The sequence below is a fragment of the Nicotiana tomentosiformis genome, chromosome 2 (genome assembly GCF_000390325.3).
Source record: "Nicotiana tomentosiformis chromosome 2, ASM39032v3, whole genome shotgun sequence".
NCBI classification, from domain to species: Eukaryota; Viridiplantae; Streptophyta; class Magnoliopsida; order Solanales; family Solanaceae; genus Nicotiana; species Nicotiana tomentosiformis.
In genome coordinates this window covers 116,294,040-116,317,113 of record NC_090813.1, presented here as the reverse complement: position 1 = coordinate 116,317,113, position 23,074 = coordinate 116,294,040, and the positions used below count along the sequence as shown (strand labels likewise).

General features: G+C 38.5%; 1 protein-coding gene across 2 annotated transcripts in view; it reads right to left on the bottom strand.

The window, feature by feature from the left end:
- LOC104103563 (uncharacterized) overlaps window positions 1-19,293 on the bottom strand; it is a 59,107-nt gene extending 39,814 nt beyond the window's left edge. For both annotated transcript variants that reach the window (XM_070195993.1, XM_070195994.1), the window contains exons 1-9: window positions 18,772-19,293; window positions 18,472-18,565; window positions 15,760-17,966; window positions 15,085-15,199; window positions 12,644-13,453; window positions 12,230-12,488; window positions 10,874-11,385; window positions 10,156-10,282; window positions 9,952-10,076 (exon numbers count right to left, since the gene is read on the bottom strand). In XM_070195993.1, the coding sequence (XP_070052094.1) occupies window positions 9,952-10,076; window positions 10,156-10,282; window positions 10,874-11,385; window positions 12,230-12,488; window positions 12,644-13,453; window positions 15,085-15,199; window positions 15,760-17,966; window positions 18,472-18,565; window positions 18,772-19,052 (4,530 nt within the window). In that variant the 5' untranslated portion in view covers window positions 19,053-19,293. The remainder of the gene's footprint in view (window positions 1-9,951; window positions 10,077-10,155; window positions 10,283-10,873; window positions 11,386-12,229; window positions 12,489-12,643; window positions 13,454-15,084; window positions 15,200-15,759; window positions 17,967-18,471; window positions 18,566-18,771) is intronic.
- Window positions 19,294-23,074: the final 3,781 nt, after the last annotated feature.

Genomic DNA, 23,074 nt, shown 5'->3' with positions numbered 1-23,074 from the left:
TCTTGGATTGTCGATTCTGGTGCAAATAGACACATGACATGCTCTTCTAAAGGCATTCAAAATTATTCTCCATGTCCCAAAGGAGATAATGTTAAAATAGCCAATGGTTCTTTAACACCTATCTCTGGAACAGGTTCTGTTATTTGTACTCCTAATATTAAACTATCATCCGTGCTCCATGTCCCTGAGTTCCCTGTCAATCTTTTATCTGTTAGTGCCATCACTAAAATCGAGTTCTTTCCCGATCATTGTATTTTTCAGGATCTTCAAACAGGAAAAAGGATTGGCAGTGGTAGATTGCGTGATAACTTATATATATTAGATGGGATTCAAAACTCTGGTCAACACTTTTTTTGGGGAAAGAATGTCAACCAAGAAATAATACAGCGGCATAGACGGTCATGACACCCATCATTCTTTGTTTTGAAGAAGTTATATCCTGATTTGTTTTCAAGGACTCGATTTGAATCTTTGTTCTGTGATGCGTATGAATATGCCAAGCATACTAGAAACTCTTATCATGTGAGTGATAATAGAAGCACAACTCTGTTTATAACTATTCATTCTGATGTATGAGGTTCTACCCAAACTGTTTCTTTGTTTGGCAGTCGATGGTTTGTTAATTTCATTGATTGCTGCACTAGGATGACTTGGGTATATTGTTAAAAGCCAAAATTGAAGTTTTCTCTTGTTTTCAGTCATTTCATAAGATGATTTGTACTCAGTTTGATGCCAAAATAAAAATCTTGAGAACTGACAATGGCAGCGAATATATGGATAAAAGATTTGGTGCTTATTTGGAGTCCAATGGGATAGTCCATCAGACTAGTTGTCCTTACACTAGTGCACAAAATGGGGTCGCTGAAAGAAAAAATAGGCATCTGTTAGAAGTAGCAAGATCTCTTATGTTCACGATGCATCTACCCAAACCTTAGTGGGGGATGCTATTCTAGAAGCTGCCTATCTTATTAACAGAATGCCACTTAAACCCCCTAAATTTTCAAAGTCTCCTGGAAACTTTAAAGGGAAGAATGAATATATTGTTCCTCCTAAAGTGTTTGGGTGTGTTTGCTTTGTCCACACTAGAAATTCTGGGAAACTTGATCCTAGAGCTATAAAGTGTGTTTTCATTGGGTATTCTCCGTCACAGAAAGGTCACAAATGTTATCATTCTCCCTCTAAGAGATCTTTTGTTAGCATGGATGTTATCTTTCGAGAATATGAGGCCTATTTCAGTATTGCATCATCACCTCTTCAGGGGGCAGAGCAGTAAGGAGGAAGAGGTGATTCTATCTAGTTCCATTACTGGGCCTCTTGATGACATTGTCACAGGGGCAGTGTTTTAAAAAGCGACGAAGCGATCGCTTTAAGCGAGAAGCGACGCAAAGCGATGGCTGCTCGCTTTTCCATGCCTGAGGCGACTCGACCACATGAAGCGCTCGCTTCAGTCGAAAAAGCGCGAAGCGACCTTGAAGCGAGAAGCGCAGAATCGCTCGCTTCTGTTCAAAGAGGTCAGTTTTTTTAAAAGAAAATGTTTGGGTCTGTTTTTTTATTATACAAAACATATCCCTAAGACCAAAGTGAAGACCATTTCTCTCTTCTTCCCAAAATCAATTGTTGTTGAGTACTGCTAGGGTTCAAGTCGCCAGAGACCTCCTCCAATACTCCGGGTAATTTTTCTTCTTTTTTTCTTCTTCTTCTCCTTCTCCTTTTTTTCTTTCTTCTTTCTTCTTCTTGTTCCCGTCCAGGCGTCTGCTCACAGCTAGGGCAGGCACGATTTATTTTTCCTTTTATTCTTTTTATTTAGTATTTTAGCCTTTATTTATTAATTTGTATGTGTATTTCAATTTATAAAGTTAATTATTATATATATATATATTATATTTTCAGTTTATTTGATTAGTATTTTAGCCTTTATTTATTAATTTTTATGTATATTTCAGTTTATAAAGTTAATTATTATATATAAAAAGAATAAAAGGAAAAATAAATATATATATATATTTATATATTATTTTCAGTTTATTTGATTATGTTTTTTTCTTATATATAAATTGAACTCTTTGATTATTTATATTGTGTCTTTGCAAGGTTTACATTATGTTTTTTAAGAATTGCGCTTCACTTCAATGAAGCGTGCGCTTCGCTTTGCGCTTCGTTTTTGAAGCGAGGCGAGCCCCTGTCGCTTTTTTGCGCTTCTCGCTCTCAAAAACACTGCACAGGGGAAAGCGAAATTGGAGAAAGAATTCAGGGGGAGTATTGGGCGTTTGGATAGGCCTGATTTGAAAACTTACTCAAGAAAAAATAGAGCAGAAGAAGCCATCATGCAATCTACCGAAGTTGAACCTTCTTCTACTGGTGAGTTATCTACATTCCTAATGAGTTAGATTAACCTATTGCTCACAGAAAAGGAGTCAGATCTCGCACCACCAAACACTTTTTATCTAATTTTGTCTCCTATAACTCTGTCTCCCTCCTATAGAGCATTTGCCTTGTCTATTTCTTCTGTGTCTATTCCCCATAATTGGAGGGAAGCTTTTGCATATCCTAAATAGAAGCAAGCTATGATTGAAGAAATGAAGGCCTTGTCAAAAAATGAGACTTGGGAATTTGTCACTTCACCACCAGACAAGAAGTTGGTTGGTTGCAAATGGGTCTTCACTGTGAAGCACAAAGCTAATGGCTCAATTGAAAGATTCAAAGAAAGATTGGTGGCTAAAGGATTCACTCAAACTTATGGAGTGGATTATCAAGAGACATTTGCCAAAGTTGGTAAGATGAACACGGTTAGAATTCTTTTATCTTGTGCAGCTAATCTTGATTGGGACTTGCAACAGTTTGATGTGAAGAATGCATTTCTTCATGGAGACTTAGAAGAAGAAGTGTATATGGAGATTCCTCCTGGATTTGATACTGCACAGAGTCAAGGAAAGGTATGCAGATTGAAGAAAGCTTTATACGGACTGAAGCAATCCCCCAGAGCTTGGTTTGACAGATTCAGCAAAGCAATGATCTCTTTCGGTTACCAACAAAGCAATGTTGATCACACCCTCTTCATAAGACATCGAACAGGTAAACTCACTCTTCTCATAGTTTATGTTGACATAGTAATGACAGGAGATGACAAAGAGGAGATGTCTCGATTGAAAAATTTGTTGGCATATGAATTTGAGATCAAAGATCAGGAAAATTGCAGTACTTCTTGGGAATTGAGTTTGCTAGATCCAAAAGAGGAATCTTTATTTTTCAAAGAAGGTATATTCTGGATCTCTTGAAAGAAACCGGTATGACAGGTTGCAGACCCGCAGAATCTCCCATTGAAAGTAATCACAAGTTACAAAGCGGAGTTGGAGACAGTGTTATAAATAACGCTCACCTCAGTGCTAATAGCGTGAGGCGAGACAGTGTCGCCGCAGAGCCTCTGTTGCGTTGCGTTTTAAAATAGCGCTCGCCTCTGCCTGTGTGGCGAGAGGCGACAGTGTCGCGAGAAGCGACCATAGCGTCACCTTTTGTTTTGTTTTTTTAAAAAAAGAAAAAAAGCAAAGACTCAACAAAAAGGGTCGCGATTATGGCTTGACAACATAGCTTCTTCAACTTGAACAAAACAACAGAGCTTCTTTGACGTTCTAAACTCGCGAGCCATCGTCTGCCATCGTCTTCTTCTTTCAGAAGCTTGAGGTTCCAGCCATTGAAAGACCAGGTATGCTTCTTCTCCTTTCTTCTTTCTTCTTTCTTCTTTCTCTTTCTTCTTTCTCTTTTCTTCTTTCTTCTTTCTTCTTCTTCTTCTTCTTTCTTTCTATTTTTTTTCCTCTGTTTTTTGTCGAAAAGAACAGAAACAGAGGTCTGTTTCCTGCTCTATTTTTTGAGCAAAATACAGAGGTTTCTTCTTCTCTTAACAGAAACAGAGGCCTGTTTTTGTGCTCTATTTTTTTTGGTTCTGTTTTGGCAAAATAACAGAGGTTGTTTCGAAGCCCTGTTTTTGCAAAATAACAGAGGTTGCTTCTTCTCTTAACAAACGTTCTGTTTTTTTCAGGCCCCGTTTTGTTTTCTTTTTTTCAATTATTGACTTATAGTCTTATAGAGTAGAATTAATTGTATATTGACTTGATAAATTTTTTTTCAATAAAACAGCGTTGAAATGACTTCATCCGATAGTAATAAACGAAATGATATAGCTTGGAATTATGCTATACAAGGCTCATCAAGATCCGCAATTAAATGTGTGTTTTGTGAAAAAACATATAATGGTGGGATAACTCGTCACAAGCAACATTTGATATGTGGATTTAAAAATGTAGTACAATGTCCCCTTTGTCCGCCCGAGGTTAGGGAGGAAGTAAAAGCGTTTGTTGATAAGAAAAATGTGGCAAGAACTCAAATGAATTTTGAAGCATCGGTGAATCTAATTGATGAAGATGATGAAATGGATGAAGATGGTGAAATGAGACCTCCCCCCCCTTCCCCCCAAAACTCATAAGGTATCTTCAAATAGTTCTAGTGGGTCATCCACGACGGGACGTACAGTGACAAAAGGTCCTCTCAATCTTTATTTCTCGGCAAAACAACAAGAAAAGCGAAAAGGTGAAGAAGGTCTAGGTTTAGAAGCCAAGAAGATTTTGAGGGACCGCGCCGTAAGTGCCTTTGCAGCATGGATGTATGATTCAGGGCTTCCTTTCAACTGTGTTAACTACAAAACTTTTGATAAATTCATTGAGGCCGTAGGACAATATGGCTCAGGTATGAAGCCTCCTAGCTATCATGAAGTTAGAGTAACTCATCTTAAAAAAGAGGTGAAGAAGATAGACCAAATTATTGAGGAGCATAAAGTGGAATGGAATAAGTTTGGATGTTCCATTATGATGGATAAATGGACAGCACAGAATGGAAAAATGATCATAAATATGTTGGTGAACTCTCCAAGAGGGAGTGTTTTTCTTGAATCTCACGATGCTAGCAACTCTTCTACGAATGGAAGCAAAATGTACAGCTTGTTTAGAAAGACTATTGATAAAATTGGAAAGGAAAATGTTGTACAAATTGTTACAGATAATGCTAGTGAGAATGTTAGTACGGGTAGGATGATGGAAGCTATGTATCCACACATTTATTGAACTCCATGTGCTGCCCATTGTATCAACTTGATGTTTGGTGACATATTCAAGGAAACCCCATATGCTTCAGGTAACTTTAATATAGTTATTTATACTTATGTCCTATCCTATTAAGTATTAACTATAAAATTATTATTGTTACTTTTACAGTTTTCACTAAGGCCGTCAGGGTATATTTTTACATCAGTCAGAGGCCGTTGTTGTTGAATTTGATGAGGAAATTCACAAATGAAAGAAATTTGGTGAGACCGGCCAAGACTAGATTTGCAACGGTTTTCTTAACTTTGCATAGTTTTTACTTGCAAAAGAAAAACTTGAGAAAGCTAGTTCTTTCAAATGAATGGAAAGATAATAGATATGCAAAGGAAGTTGCGGGAAAAGAAACTGTCAAAGTTCTTATTTCTCCATCATTCTGGAATGACGTCGTTCGGGCTCTTAAAGTTGGTGGTCCTTTGATTAGGGTACTTCGTATGGTGGATGGGGAAAGAAAACCACCAATGGGCTATCTTTATGAAGCTATGGATAGAGCCAAAGAGACTATTGCAGCGTCATTTGAGGGAGATGTTAGAAAATATGAAAAAGTTTTTGAGATAATTGATATCAGGTGGGAGAATCAACTCCGTCGACCTTTGCATGCAGCAGGCCATCTTCTAAACCCGGGATTATTTTACAAGAACACTAGAGATGAAACTTTGGCTTCAGAGGTTTGGATTGGATACCATGCATGTCTTGAGAAGTTGGTCCCTAATTCAGCGACGATAGATCAAATATGGGAAGAAGTTTGGTAGGTACTCACAAGCAGAGGGCCTATTTGGTTTACAAGCGGCCATTAGAGCCAGAGACATAAGGTCGCCTAACTAACATTAATATAACATTAATATAGATATCCTTATAACTTTAAATTAATTTATTTGATTTATACTTATTAACTTTTAAAATATTTTTCTATAGTTGAACGGTGGAAGCAATTTGGACATCAAACTCCAAACTTGCAAAAGTTTGCCATCAAAGTACTAAGCCTAACTTGTAGTGCATCTGGATACGAGAGAAATTGGATCGTATTTGAGCATGTAAGAAGTAGATTTATTATATTAATATATTCTATATTGTATTATTATTAGTATCTATTAATTAATCTAAACAACTTATGCGCAGATTCACTCCAAGAAAAGGAATAGGCTTGAGTTATCGCGTCTCAATGATCTAGTGTATATTAAATACAATAGAACATTGAGGCGACGTTATGAAGCTCGCGATACCATTGATCCAATTTTGTTTGACAACATTGACGAGGCAAATGAATGGTTAACTGGAGCCCCCCAAAATCATGAAGATGAACAAGTGTATGAAGGAGATGATCTTGATTGGGGTACTGTTTCTATGGCGGCTGGAGTTGAGGAGAATATCTATGGCCGTAGAGGGAGTTCTTCAAGTTACAAGGGAAAGGGAGTAGCAAGTTCAAGTCGGTCCCTAATTGATGAAGACTCTGAGGATGAAGAAGATGATAGCCAATATAATGCTAACATTCATGAAATTGTAGAATTTGAAAATCTTGAAGAAGAATAGATGTTGCTTGTTTTAGACTATTAGACTTTAGTTTATGAATCTACTATGAGTCTATGACTATCTATCGAGTCTTTAATTTTTGAATGATATACTTATTAATATATTATTGTTATTGAGTTTTTAGTTATATGTATATAATAGTTTATGTTTTTGTATAAATTGTCGCTTCACATCAAAAAGGCGAGCGCTTCGCTGCGCGCCTCTCACCTCAGTGAAGCGGGCCCTCATTGCTATTTGTCGTCGCACGCTATCCAAAACACTGGTTGGAGAATCAGTTGATAAGGAGAGATATCAGAGGCTGGTTGGAAGACTCATTTATCTCTCCCACCGCCTATTCAGTTAGCCTGGTGAGTCAGTTCATGCATGATCCCCGAGATTCTCATATGCTAGCTGTCTTTCACATTTTGCGGTATCTGAAGTCTGCTACACGGAAAGGTCTACTTTTCTCCAAAACATGATCACCTCCAAATAAAAGCCTTTACAGACGTGGATTGGGCTGGATCTCTAGATGACAGAGATCAACATCCGGTTATTGTACGCTCATAGGAGGAAACTTGGTCACTTGGAGAAGCAAGAAGCAAAGTGTAGTTGCTAGATCAAGTGCGGAAGCAGAATATAGAGTTATGGCCCAGGGTATTTGCGAACTGCTTTGGCTACAAAAGCTACTACAGGAATTGAGATTGTATGAAAAAAGAAAACTTTCCTTGTACTGTGATAATAAGGCTGCCATCAGTATAGCTCATAATACAGTCCAGCATGACCGAATAAAGCATGTGGAAATTGATCGACACTTCATCAAAGAAAAAATTACAACTGGTGTCTTGAGTTTGTTTCATGTGCCATCGGATAAACAGCTAGCTGATGTGTTTACCAAAGGTCTCAAAAAAGCGAACTTTCCATACTTTGAGTTGCAAGTTGGGTATGTGCGACATCTTTGCACCAACTTGAGGGGGAGTGTTGATTAGCATGATTCAAGGAGACTTGATTTAGTAGTGTTGATTAGCATGATTTCAGGAGATTTGATTATATTTAGGAGATCCGATTTTATTCTGATTTTATTTGATAGCTGGATTGATTGTAAAGATTTATTTTATTTCCTAATCTCTTGCTCATGGGATGTAAACATACACAGAAATACAAGAAGCCTTTTCTTCTTCTCAAAATCTACAGGGTATTACAGTCTTTTTTATCGGTAAAATTGTATAGATTTAGGTGTCAAAATGTGTGTACATGAACATCCATAAGCATATGATTTGCATTATTGAGATAAGAGAGAGTAACGGAAGGATAAGAGATTGGTCGAAACATTGTGTTGAAGAAGTCAAGAACTATGCTCCCAGGCACAACCCCCGAGGCGCCTGAGAATCATGAATCCTAGGATTCCACCACCACCATCTGAGAGCCAACCCTGCCGCGACACTTCCCCAGAAAAAATCTCTGGAATCCGACACCCCACGCGCCGTCACGCGCGGCAGAGCTCCGACTGCCTCTAACCCACGCGTCGGCGCGTGACGCCTTTCCAAACCAGATCTCAACTTCTTTTCTTCAAACAGCCCCTTCGCGAGGTTGTTCCGACCCCACCCATCCACCAACCTCCAAATTCCGACCACTTTTACTATTTTCCGGCGACGGATGTGGCTTTTTCCGGCCAGATTTCACTCCCTCTCACCTCCTCTTCTTCAGTCAGCCTCCTGACTCTACAGAGAGAAGCTCTTACTTCTCTCTAGAATCTAGTAAACTGGAAAACATGTCTTTCATCAAAGCTGTCTCTTGGCCAGCCCTAGAACTTGGGGGAAGATGCCATCGAAAGCTTGACATAGGACAGGAGCTGCACTTCTCGTTGTCCGAGGAGCACTCACAGGCCTAAGGGTTTCTTGGAATCTTGTTTGATTGGGTCTTTCTCCAAATGGGTTGGTTCTCTAGAGGTTGTTAGGAATTGGGCAACAGAGGCATGGAACGTCAAGGACGGGCTGAAAATATCGCAACTGGGGTCTTTCGATTTGTCGACGAGTCTCAAGCTTCAGAAATTCTTGTCAGAGGAAACAGGTGGTTCGATGGGAACTTCTTAAATCTAGACAGATGAGTGGATCACAATGGGTGTCTCGACCCTCATTTCACTGGCGAAACATTGGTGGTCAACATGGTGGGTCTCCCGGTGCATCTTTGGTGTCTTGACCTATTCAAGAAGATTGGGAAAATCTGTGGGGGGTTTATTGATGTCACTTGCAGTTTACACGATCTCTCGCGGGTGAGGATTGTGGTGAGGAAAGGGGACAGAATCCCTGTCTCCACTGTGGTGGAAGATGGCTACTTGAGTTATAGGATTTGGTTGAGCCCTTAATTTCGCCCTATCTTTATGCTTGTGATAGTGGCGGAAGAAAAGGGAAGATCAATAGAAGGGAGGGGAGGGGAAATCAGTCTCTGAGGGGAGGGGAAGGCTCACCGGATCACTAGACTAAGCCGGAATCAGACGTTAGATCGAGAAGAGACGAGAGATTTGAATTTGGGAGAGGAAGACAAAATTTTAACATGAGGAAAAGACGTGAATGGGTTAGTGAAAGCAAAAGGCGTGGAAGTTCGCCCCGTTGGCTCTCATGTGGATAGTTTGGAGGGAGAGAAATAGGAGAGCTTTTGAGGGGATTGAGTCTCCTTTTTCACATCTTAAGAATAGTCTTTTATCTTTGATCGCTTTTTGGTGCACTCATTTAGCCCCTACTTGTATAGAAGATTGGGCGTCTTTTGTAGAGAATCATGTTCTTATGTAAATTCTCTACTTTTTGGTATATCTCGTGTATACGGGAGTTCTCTCCCTTTTGATTAATACAATTTACCTTATCAAAAAAGAGAGTAACAGAGGAGACAGCGATAGAGAACTGAAATCTCTTGGCAAGCTATAAAGGTGAAGCAATGGAAAAAGATTAGAATGCAAGGTCGTCTAAGGCCATTACATGTTAAGTGGGTATCTACAAGGAAAAGAGATTAGAGATAGAGGCATAAGTGACTAAAACATCAGTGGAAGAATCTTTTGGACTAGATTAAGCAACAATAGCTTTATCGACATCTTTAAAGAAAAATAAATTTTTGTAAGATATAGAGAAATATATTATAGTGTAAGAAAAGCTTTAGCTGCAGCAGAAAAAGATCCAGAAGGGATTAGTCTGGAAAAACTAACCCAAATGCCATAAATGCTTTTGGAGATTCAACTAAACACCTCACAAAGCTCTAGTCCCTTCAATATGTCAAGGCACACATAATGAATCAAAGCTGAACATACCCTGAACAAAGCCCTCTCTCCCACAAGCGAATAGTGGATCGCACCAACTAAATTGTAGCCACTTTCTGCCCTATCAACTGCAACATACATATGTTGGTCGACATCTTTGATAGAAACAATTGTTCCTGCAAGAAAGACACTAATAATGTTAATATGTTCATAATAAAAGTATGGGTTCTGCAGCCTGGGCTGAAAGAACACTACCATCAGGAACCATTTCCTCCAGACATCCAGAAGATTCTCCGCTGTTCTTCTGATGTGTTTGCTCTATGCTTTTGGTGGCTTCTATGCTAAATATGGCTGATAAAGATTCCCCAGCAAAAATTATAATCTGATTTAACAAAAGAAAGTTAGAGCAATTGTTTGTATACAACTTGTATGTTGGGGTTTCCCCATTACATAAATGACATTATTACTTTTTTTTGGTAATTAAGAAATTTTATTACCAACTGGAAGTATTTACAGCTCAGAAATTCTTACTTTATCATAACAGCTGGAGCAAGACGAGCATTACTAGTGAAATCCCCGAGGGACAATGGTGCACGGTTCGAAACTTGGTGGATTATGGGCCCACCCCTCTATCCATTATTAACAAAATTATTTAAATGATGATTCTGGGGTTTAAATGAATTCTGATTAGGAGTATGTATAGAGAGCGGTAGCGGCGCACTTGCAACCACAAGGATAGCTATGAAGTTTACATCAAAAGAACCACCTTTTACACGTGTCTACAGAAGCTACACTACCCACAAGCTAATTATCCTTGACGATATAATTATATTGCACCATGATAAGCTGAGACCTTATGCAATACACAATGTTCACTATTGCTATATAATTTAGTCTGGGAAAATAACTATAGAAGAAACTATTTAAAGAAAGTGGAAAAAGACAAATAACTAAGGAAGGCATTTCTCCTCACCTGTATTTCACGCAGAGAGAGAGTCATGTCGAAACCAGATATAGAACCACTGCCAACCCAAAAGTCATTTGACTGCAAAGGAATACTCCCGCTGCTTTTGAGAGGCTGCTCAGCCACCAGAATAATATTTAAGTCTTTTAAAATATAATTTTGAGGAGTAGCAAGTGAAATTTGAGAATTTGAACCACCCCTGCAAGGTTTACTTGAACCATCTGCATGATATTGATTTCCTAGTTCTGGGGGGCTTGAGCTACTTGCTTCATTCATGATAGAATTAGCTTCACCCAAATGATCGGGAGCAATTAACGTGTCATCATGTACAATGATGGAAGATTGATCATCAGATATGGAAGAAGAAGGGCAAGGAGTTGTTGTGTCTAGGCTTTGTTGTTCAGTAGATATATGGAGTAACTGAGAAAGAATTGACAAGTTCGTTATGCCAAATGAGAATTTCCTTGGTAGTTCAAGCTTAAGGTTGCCGTTACCTTCAAGCCGAAGCTTCTGAAATTCACCTACAAGGCAGTAAATTCATTATTGAAATTGTGCTTCTTTTACATTGTTTGAAACAAACTGTTTATTTCAACATACCAAAATATTAGCCAGAATTAGCACTTAACCGCTGAAGCTAGATGCAAAAACATGCTAAGCATGTTGCCTTGCTTAGGCAGCACTTCAAACCGGCCATGAAGATGCTAAGGCATGTGTGTCATCATTCATAGGCTCCATTTTGACGAGTACAGTGTTAAACAACAATTATTTCACCTAATCATATATTTTTTCCAATTTCTTTGTCCATATAATTGTTTCTTGTATTTAAATTTATTACTCTTTAATTACATTGTTTTAAACTTTTGTGCCTTTACTCTTGAACGCTGTCAGTTGCATTAAAAGGCCTTAAATGACCAGATCGAGCAAGCTCGATTGACCTAAGATGAAACTTATTATGACAAAAGCTCCATGGATAGCAACAAAAGTCAAGAACACTAGCTAATCAGTGGGGGTAAGACCCGTGTGCACTAGCGTTAAAGTCCCAACAGGCCTCAGCATTATTTTGCTTTCACCTTTGATAACACTGTATGTTATTCAAGATTTTGAAGAATTCCAAATATGGCAAATAAACTCAAATTGAAACTTGCTGCTCTTAGAGCAATATAATCTTATATAGCTTCTTAATACTCCTAATAACTTGATATGTATCAAAGCCTCCTCAACCTTGGGTGCAATAAAATGGCAAGGGGGCAGTAACTCTAAAAATAAGATGAGACCAAAAAATATATGTTTATATCTGCATGAGAGAACTACTTCAGAGTCCTGCTGTTAATTGATAACAAGTGAAGCAAAAGAAAAAGATGATACCAGATTTATCTCCATCCACCAATGCCAGAGAAACCTGTGAAATATTCATGGCAAATGCTTCCACCTGGTTCCAATTAACTAGTTTATGTTGCTCCAACTGTTGGTTGGAAGAACTCCTCAGTAGACTAGTATCCTCATCATTCTGAATAACTAGATGTTCTGTCACAGCTGGCCAATGGCCTTCCAACTGATTACAGTAGAATGCGTAGCATTCAACCATTGTCACCAAAGAAGCTATCTCAACAATGATAGAACCCCCCTGTTGAATTGGTGTCTGTTTAAACCTTAGAAATCATAAGATCTTCCCAAACTATGAATAAACAACTTATATCGAAATTAGGATTTAGCAAAATGGATGCAGAAGTTAATGCATAGGCAGACATTAATCTGAAGCTGCAAGAACAGAATAGAAACCTGTGACTGACAGGAGATTGTCTGAAATTGTCCACCAACAGAAACAAATGCTTCAAGCGTCTTTAGTTCGTTGCCTCGAAGCAATAAGTTCTTTACTGCACATCTGGCTAGGTACACTTCACCTAAAGAAATTCTTATAGTTAACCAATCGAAAGAAGGATTTACATCATTTATCAACGAAGGTGAATGATTCAAGGACATTGAAGCATCATGTATGGAGGACTCAGAACCATCCACTACATTTCTCTGACTGGCCTGCATAATATTGTCCCCTAAGGTTCTCAAACTTAAACTAATTTTACAATGAGACAATGAAGCTTGATATAAGGAATTGAGAGACCAAATCAACTGTGGTTTAACTTGATCAGAAGTATCTACAATCTCATTCGGATATCGGAATATATCAGATTCAAAATCAGAAAAACCAATGAGAACTTCGGCTTTTTCCTCTTCAAAAGAGAACCTGATATATGAATGTGCAAGAGATACATTAACTCCATAACCACGGACTGGTTGCACTGTAGACTTCCTGTCAGCTATAGTATTACCATCTGCCACATTATCATGTGAAATATATCCTTTCCTGGAGTCGTAAAGGATCATATTCACTGATCTAAGTTCACATGTCGTACTGACATTGAATGTAGTATCAGTAAGAGCTGAAGCTACTAGTGTGATTCTATTTTTGAGTGCTCTTTCACTTTCAGAGTCAGCAGACTCTCGCCTTAATAAGTCTTCATAACTTTGGCCAAGACCTAAAGTGGTCGTATTGAAAACCTGAACAACTGTACACAGCAAACTAGAAATTACCTGCCATAATAGAAATTCCAAAGTCAAAAACGTCTGTATAAACTCCATGCACCTTTTTATTACAGAAGGATAGCTTATGCAATTCTAATGAGCACTGAAAGTCACTTGTTGCAGTGATCTGCATGATGGGTCAAGTCAACTTGTCAATGGGAAGTATCATAGCTTCTCATAGTAATACTGTGAACAATGGTTGTGTTGTTACGTAAACAGAGAATGAAAGACCTGTTTGAGGAATTTATGAGGCAATCCAGGTCAGCACACAAATGAGATAGCAGCTTAAAGAAGGAAATAACTCCCTTCATATTTGGAGTACTATGGTTGGAAAGAGCAAGGGAGTATGAAGGAGTAAAGAACACTTGAGTATCTTAGAATGTGAAAGTGTCCATTGTTTGAAATGAAACTGGAGTAACTATAGTAGTTAGATCACATGAGGTGTGGGTAAGGAGAATATACGGCTATCTGAATGTATGAGAAGTTACTCCGAGGAACAGGACATGATATGGATATATGCCCAAAAGGATTTGAAGCCATGATAGGACTGGCCTATGTTATAAATTGACAAAACAAGATAGCAGTTTAGGCAACACAAGGCCCTAAAACCGACCAACCACGGAACTACTAGCTCCAAATCTCCAAGTCACAAACAGATCAGGGAGGTTAGTGGTCCCAAAGACACTCTCTAGATCCTACAGCAATGGAGCTTTAAACAAGGTCTGAAGCACCAACATGGTTATGCTGGAGGCAAAACTTATTCTGGTTAAGGAGGCTGTTTGTCAAGCCTCTGTTTTTAGCACTTAGCAGGCCAAAGATGAGTCTTGAGTTCTCTTGTTCATAACTAGAAGAATGAACTTGTTATGGCAGCAAAAGTCAGGAAACAGGACAGCTAGAAGGACCTAAAATGAACCTTGAGTTGTCACTTGTTCACAATTGGAAGAATGGGATTGCAATGACAGAAAAATTTGAGAAAAAAGACTAGCTCAGAGAGGCACCATTCTTTTAGGACACATCCCTTGTCAATGTGTTGGTCTTTGCAACAACTAGCTAGACGTCAATCTCAGGCTGAAAGTGCCAGTGTTTCTATGCTCTGGCTTCCTGTATTTCTTGATAAATGAACCATAAAATGACTCATAGAAGGATGGAACATCTTCAGTGCCAGGGGGATAGTATCCAATACCATATTGGAGAAAACAGCGAAGGAACATAGTCTTTCCTATTTCAATTAATCTAACAGTTGGGACGACAAGGGAAGACTTGAATTTCAATTTGAGGAGGAGTTTATAACAAATTTATCACCGGGTTCAATGAATACTACGTAGAAGGTTGGTAACATAAAGACCACATGGCCACCCCTGGAAGCTACCTCACAAAAGTGGAGACGGTACAGAAGGACTACACTTAGAATTCCAAGTTCGGATTGTATATTGAAGGTCAGTTAAAAGATATAAATACCACAAACACAATCTTAAAGACTACCAGAGTAGCAAGAGAGTGAAAATAAGGATTAAAGAAGTACACCGTAGAATAAGGTGAACGTCTCAACTAACACAGAAGATTAAAAAAGTTTCAGCCATATGCTAAAAGAGAAAACCACCCAGCAAAGCAACTAAAAGGCACCAAGAGAAGAGAATCACCTTTAGCAGAACTGCACATTCATCCATAAATACCAGTGTCGTCAATCCAGTACTTGTGCAATGTAATGCTACAGAGAAAGCAATATCTATTGAGCCCAAAGAATGCAGATCCTTCCTGCCAAAACAGTGTTGAAGTACATTAACTTTAGCTTTAGTCCACATAATTTCAGACATATCCAGGAAATTCCTCTAACAAAAAAAAACTTAAGGAAATTTCTATTGTGACAGTCTTCTGTGTTGTAAAGAAGCAAACAAAGGTAAGACAAGTAGCAGATTGGGACTTTAACATGAAAGTGCAGTTTTTACAAGTTTGAAAACAAAAGTGGACTCCATGTAGTAAGAACACAACAGTATAGTAGACGACAAAAATAACTTAAACTTTCCTTGTTGCATGTTTTCTGATGGATGTTTTGCTGTTTACAGACTGATAGGGAACAACTGCAACAACCCCACTCATCTCTTCGGCACACATCTAAGGGTCATACCTCATAGTTTCTTAAGACAACGATCGATATCTCAATCAGGATGAGCAAAGGCGTTGAAAAATTATTCATGTACTAAATTACCATGTGATTTTTTGTTCTAACCGAGGATACTTAATTGCTTGCAGACTCAAGTATAACATGCACATGCTTGAAGACGGAGAAAAGAAAAGCACGAGAGCGGAACAAATACCTCAAAGATAACAGTTGCATAGTTAAAGGATTTAACACAACAATTTGGCCACCCTGATTATCCCATAACTTGTCGAGGGAAACTTTCAGACCTTTAAGTTCCATGTAGGCACAAAGTGAAGTGCACCCTCGACTGCTATTAACTTCACCATTTGATTTAGCAATATCCATCTGCTGAAGGTCCTTCAACGGTTTTGCATCAAAAACTGCAGTATCTCCACTTGAGGAAGTCAAATCAGACTCCAAACTTGGTGAGACGCCTAGTTCAATATCGTCAGCATCAAAAGAAAGGCGTACGTCATTCCCAAGCTTAAGATACAGATCTGCATCCGCACCATGAAAATCCTCCTTTCTCAATGTCAGCTTGATTCGTGGACCAGCAATGTGTACCGCTATTTGCATATGTTTCTCGGGAAGAAGTCTAGGCACCTTAACCTTAATTCCAGAAGAAAATGGTTTGTAATTGCTATTCCAATCTGCAACTGGCGGATCCTCAACTAATCCAGAAACCCTCTGTACGACAGTGCTCCCCATGCGGCTAGTAGTCCAAGGTATCGCACTTATCTGTCTGCAAATAACTGTAATTGACACTATTACTAAATAATCCAGAACCAAATTCAACGTCCCCATTACCATGCAACAAGTAGTGTATCCAGCAGTAAGGTTCTTGAGGCTTTGATCAGTCAAAAAGCTCTTAATCTCACAAAGAATAAAAGGATCCTCCATGTTCTGGATCTCATTTTCTCCAAACCTTGATGAATATTTTCTCCAATTCAGGCATGCTTGTTCTATAAGAGATTTCGGGGTATGTACAAAATCTCCATCAGTACCACGAGGAGGATTAGCCTCACCACTTTCAGTGGAGTGGAGAATTTGGCTAGGCTCACTCCATAAAGTAGGTTGCAGATTGTGAACATTTTTTCTCCGACGTCCTTTGAAGTTATTATTGAACTTATTGGTCTTATCTTCCGTAAGATAAGAAGAGACAACCTTCAAGGATCCACATGCAAAGGAAAAACACTGTTCAGAGACATCTTCAGAGTGCCTTAAGCAGAAAAAATCAATGGAGAGACAGAATCTGACTAAACCAGGGTATGAAAGCCCAACATCTGATAGCAACTTCCTACTAAAGGATGGATAAACTTCAATATCTGGTGAAATTAAAATGGAAAATTCCCTGACATATAGGCAAATGTGACTTCCTAGGATGGAATCTTCATTTATGGCGCCAAGTTTTTGACAGATATCTCGGTTCCTGACCAGCAGTTTCTTCAAGAGGAAAAAGCATTTAACAGAATGGAGCGCACTGCTAATGACAATCCATATAAGGGAAAGTGACTGACAAATTTTCCAACAAATCCTGCTCATCCTAGATTCGTGACAACCATCCTTTGACTGTTGACCAGATGATGCTGCTCTACCACGGATTATTCTTCGTGCCTGCACAATGGCCTCAACAGGTAGTTCGTTCTCAATTTGAGAAATAACCTCCCAGTGTTGCTTAAAAGTTCTTGAATATGCTTTGCTCTGAACAATAGCAGTAGTGGATTTCTTTATCACATCATCAACCGGATATCCAACCAGTAAAAGCATTTTCTCATAAGCATGTACATAGCGCAACCATAAGCACACGGTGCTAGCAATTTTATGGAATGCAAACTTTGGAGTTGAAGTCAAAGAACAAATTTTTGTTGCTGCTATTTCCCATAGTTGCTTACCAGTTCTGGCACGCTTGGATTCTTTCGACCACAATGAAAAAAGTACAAATAGGATGGTAATATCTTCTGGAGATAAAGAAAAATTTAATGAAGCAGCATAAAAGTTCAATTCTCTGAACTGAAGATATTTCACTTTTGCAGAAGCTAGCAAATCAGTTGAAGGCAAAATGCAGCTAAAGTAACTTCTTCTCCTCAAGTTGATCTCAACATGTTGAACATTGAGGTCAAAGGAGTTCTCTCCAGAAGGTAGAAAAGTTGAACTAACCAGTCCAGTTAGGAGACACCCCTTAATGAGTTTACATTGTACACCAAGTTCCTTCATCTCAAACGATAGTGACCATATATCAATTGATAAAGTTGACTGCACAATAACATGAGCATCATGCACTTGCAACCGACAATGTTGTAGTATCCAATCAAATAAATAAGTGGTCCAACTTCCTGGAGTAATTTCTGAAATAGTCTTCATGGCATTGTGCAAAGCACTACCCTTGAACATATCAACGTCAAAGAAACTAAATTCAGAGGTCAGAGATCAGACGCATGAAAAAGAAACTGTAAGGTACTTTTATCCACAAAACAACAGCACCAAGAAGGTAATGGGAGTATAAAAATACCAGTGGACTTATCTCCTCTATGTTTGTACATTAGGAGTCTGTGAAGTCCAGAAAAATTTAGATTTTTACAACAATCATCTTAATCTGAAATTTTAAATGTTGGAAACACTTATACTTAACAAAAGATATATGTTCTGTTTTCCCCTCAAAAAGTCTACGGTATATCTCTGAACACACTTTCCAAAATATACATGAAAAATTACTTTTTTAGATCAAGACGTGAAGGAATTGTCTTCCAAGTTTTTGTCTTCACTCTAACTTCAACCTCTATCTCTTCCACTGGTCATTCCTTGTTTCAAGTAGCCAGGCATTATCTACTGTTATCCCATAAAATCAGTTTTCCCAACCAGATAATCAAACAAGTAGCCAAGTAAGTACCTCGGAATCAAGCTCGGCTAGAATCTTTTTCCGCTCCTCAATGGTCGAATCTCTGGGCTTCGGCTTCCACCTAACACCATCCTCCTCCTCTTCTCTTGAAGTAGGAAACAAAAAACTAAGTAACAAGTATACAAGTAGCATGAACCCATAAAAGGCAGTAAATGCTGAATTCCACTGCACTAACTAACTTTCATGAAAATGCGTGCAAACTTAGTATTAACATGTACATTTTAAAAAATGTAAACTATATATAACATGTGTGCGTGTGTATTAGCTAAGAGGTGAGCAGAGTGAACTTACCCGACTGATAAAACGATGTTAAGGCCATGGATTTGGAAATCGAATGCAGGTGCTGACCAGTTGGATACATGAAGGCTCAACTGTCGGACAGTGACTTCTTTGAAACACAAGCGAGTAGGATCATCCAGCAACTCGTTGAGTGCAGACGTGTTAAAGCTAAGGTTCTCTAACTTGGCGTGAGAATGAAGAAACCCTAGCTGAACATCCAATTCAACTTCGTCTCTTAACCATGGCTGTAACAGAGACACAAGTCTCCGTTGAATCAAATCGTTGAAAAACATTGTCCGTTTCCTCCTTTTATCCGATTGATTTACACAAGTTAACGCAGTTCACGTTAAGGCAGTTCACCATTGATAAATTGGAAATCGTGTTCCAATTTGAACTTCTTTCACCCTATTATGCAACAATGAAATCAATAGCAATTAGGCATTGAGAATAATTAGAGGCTCTCTTGCTTGTTTTTTGGCGGTTGAGAACAGAAAAATAAGAGGCGGAACTTTGGACCGTTTACGTAAGCCTGGACCTGGGCGACCCGATAATTACACTTGGAGTGAAGCTTAACTCGAGCGATACGGTGTCACTTTGTCTGTCTAAGTGTCAAGGAAAGAATAGTGCTGGAGCCACATGTATTCCTCAAAAATTAGGTGTGTAGCTAGATAAAATTTTATTTATCTATATATATTATATTATATATATTTATGCCTCTTGATTTTCTTTCAAAATTTACTTGTTTATATTTTGACTTTCTAATATAAATTTTAACTCTGCTACTAGAAAACAATCCATCAAATGCAAATCATTAGCTCATTTTTATATTCCTTACGTGGGATGAGGAACAAAAGTATTACGTATATTTGATTTTTGCTTGCTATAGATATATATTCTAGTGATATTGAGAATCTCCCACACATGTGAATCACATTTTCATTACTCCCTTTCTTCTCTCCTTTTCTTGATCCTCATTATAATATAATGGAAATTATAGAAAAAAAAAGTGCTACGGGAAACAAATGCTTTTAACCTTATGTTTATATTCTTTTTGTTTCAGGAGGAAACAAAGTACTACTATTCATCTTAGCTATTCATCCTAGGATCTTTTTCACCGAGCATAGTTATAAATAGTGATGTTACAACCCAAAATACACTAAAGGTCGTGATGGTGTCTAACACCGCCGTCAGGCAATCTAACAGTGAATGGTTAACTTAATTACTTATTTTAGTATTTTTGAAATCGTAATTTTCATCAATTAAATAATAAGAAATAGGATTTACAGGGTAAATGATAATGTTTTCATGATTACAATATAGAACAACTCATAAGCACCCCCAAAACCCGGTGTCACAAGCGCATGAGCATCAACTAGGAAATATAATACAATACAACCTCTATCTCGAATACAAATTAGACAAAAGAATATAAACAACTCTGATGGAGACTCTGCAGGCTGCGGATCGTAACATGAAATGCAGCTCACGGTAAGTCCCCGCAATAGTCGCGCCTCTGCGCCCGAAAGACCACCCGACATATATGTACCTGTACAAAATGTGCAGCAAGTATAGCATGAGTACGTAAATCAACGTGTACCCAGTAAGTATCTAGCCTAACCCCAAAGAAGTAGTGACGAGGGGTCGATATCGACACTTACTAGTGGTCCAATAAGACATATACAGTAAGAAGTAAAACACATATGGGGCAGAGTAAACAAACAAAATAAACAAGTATAAATATGTGGTACAATCCTCCTCTCTATAATAAACTCAAGCCCTTCATTAGCAATTTCCTCTTCAACTGGGGGCGTGCGCGCGCACGCACACACACACATATATATATATATATATATATATATATAATGGATCTCACCAGATAGGTCGTCATAATCCAAATCAGGAAGACTCATAAATACACTGACTTCTTTTCAAATATTACGCACGATTTCATGAGACTATTTTATAGAAATGTCGAGGCGTACGGCCCGATCCCATCATAATATGTGCACAGTCGAGGGTCGAACAGCACGAACAATAGATGCATCTATTATACTGTCGAGGCGAACAGCCCGCTCCCATGAGAGTGTGGTACATAATCCTGTTGAGGCGAACGGTCCGATCCCATTAGAATAAGAAGCTTAAACGGGTCCTTGACCCTACTCACGAATAAACGTGTGAGTTATAATTTTAAGAAAAAACTTTCGACGAAAACGCATAGCGCGGGAGAAATCCCTAAGAGGAAACAAAATTCTTATGCGGCTAATCGTGAAACTCGTCAAATCTCTACAATAGCAAATCTATCACTCTACACATGTCTAGTCTCAAGTCGTAATGTGAAGTAAAAGAATTTAATAGGTAAGAGATAACTCGAATAGTACAGTTATAGCATGACGTGAACCTGAGTCTACCCAGACAATAACATGAATGTAGGTACGTACGAACTCTCGTCACCTCGTGCGTACGTAGCCCCAGCAATAAGTAGCACATATAAATTACAACATCTAGGGGTAGTTTCCCCCTCACAAAGTTAGATAGGAGACTTACCTCGCTCCAAAGTTCCATAGCCGGCTCCAATGCCGCTCTAACACCTCAAACCAGTGTATATTGCTCCAAAACTAGTCAATCAATGTGCAAATCCATAAATATATACTCTAATACTTATTATAAATCAAATTATAACAATTTCCAACTCCGCTTGAAAAAATCGATAAATCCAACCCTCGAGCCCATGTGCCCGAATTCCGAAAGTTTTTGAAGATAAACATTACCCATAACATTACTAACTCAAATATATAATTTATTCCCAATTTCATGCCCAAGTTCGTGGTCAAAACCCAAAAATACCAATTTCTAGAGATTTCTTCAAAATCCCAAATTTATACAAATTTTCATGTTTAAATCCATATATATACCATGTATTTAACTTGAAATAGGTGGTAAGAACTTACCTTTGTGATTGATGCTGCAAAATGGTGCTCCAAAATCGCTCCATGGTCGTCTCCCATGGAGGAAATGAGATGAAAATTGCCAAATTCCCGTTTTAAAACTTCACTGCCCAGGCCCCTCCTTCTTCGCGATCGCGAAGGCCAAAAATGCACTACCTCCAATTTCCTCTTCGCGTTCGCGAAGGCCAAATCCCAGCAGCCCCAAAATTCCTCTTCACGGACGCATGAGATCCTTCGCGATCGCGAAGGAAGAAACCAGACACAAGTACAGCAGTTCCAAAGCAGCCCAACTTGGTCTGAAACTTAGAATGCAGGAGAATTATATATTGGTAAGTTATGGAATCTTATTTAGTAGAAGTAATTCATTTTGTAAAGAATCCATTTCGGTTTTCAACGCCGGTTGAATAAACCTGAAACACATCCGAAGACCTTGTCCAATCACATCAACATGTCCCAACACATGACACAAACTCGCTCGAGGCTTCAAATCACATCAAACAACATCAAAATCATGAATCACGCCCCAATTCGAGTTTAATAAACTTTAGAACTTCAAACTTCTACATTCGATGCCGAAAATTATCAAATCACGTCTGATTGACCTCAAATTTTGTACACAAGTCACATTTGATATTACAGAACTTCTCCAACTTCCGAAATCGAAATCCGAACCCGATATCAAAAAGTCCAGTCCCGGTCAAACTTTCCAAAAACCTTCAAACATGAATCTGCCTCTATTTACGATAGTTTGCTTAATGAACAAGCAATAAGTGCTCTTAGATTTTATATCAATAAGTTTGAAAGGCGATTAGATACAAAGGCGAAAATATTAATGTGTGATGAAATTAGTGAACATTGTAGAAACGAAAAAGGATAATGTATCCATCCGCAAATTTCAATGAAAAATCATGCACAAAATACCGGACACACCTCATAAAAATGGGGTGGCATAACGCTTAACTGGATATTACCACCCCGAAATGACCTACGGACCTCCAAATACGCATTTGGACACGCTCTTAAGACCAGAATCACCATACGGAGCTATTCCCAAGCTCAGAATTCCACGCACACATCGATGACATTAAAATACACTTCAACCCAAATTTATGAAATCCTTCCAAAATGCCAACTTTCTACAATAGGTGCCGAAATGCTCCCGGGTCATCCAAAACCCGATCCGGACATGCATCCAAGTCCAAAATCATCATACGAACCTGTTGGAACCTTCAAATCCTAATTCTGAGGTTATTTACTCAAAAGTCACACCTTAGTCAATTCTTCTAACTTAAAGCTTCCGAAATTAGAGATTTCTTTCCAAATCAACTCCGAACTTTCCAAAATTAAATTCCGACCACGCGTGCAAGTCA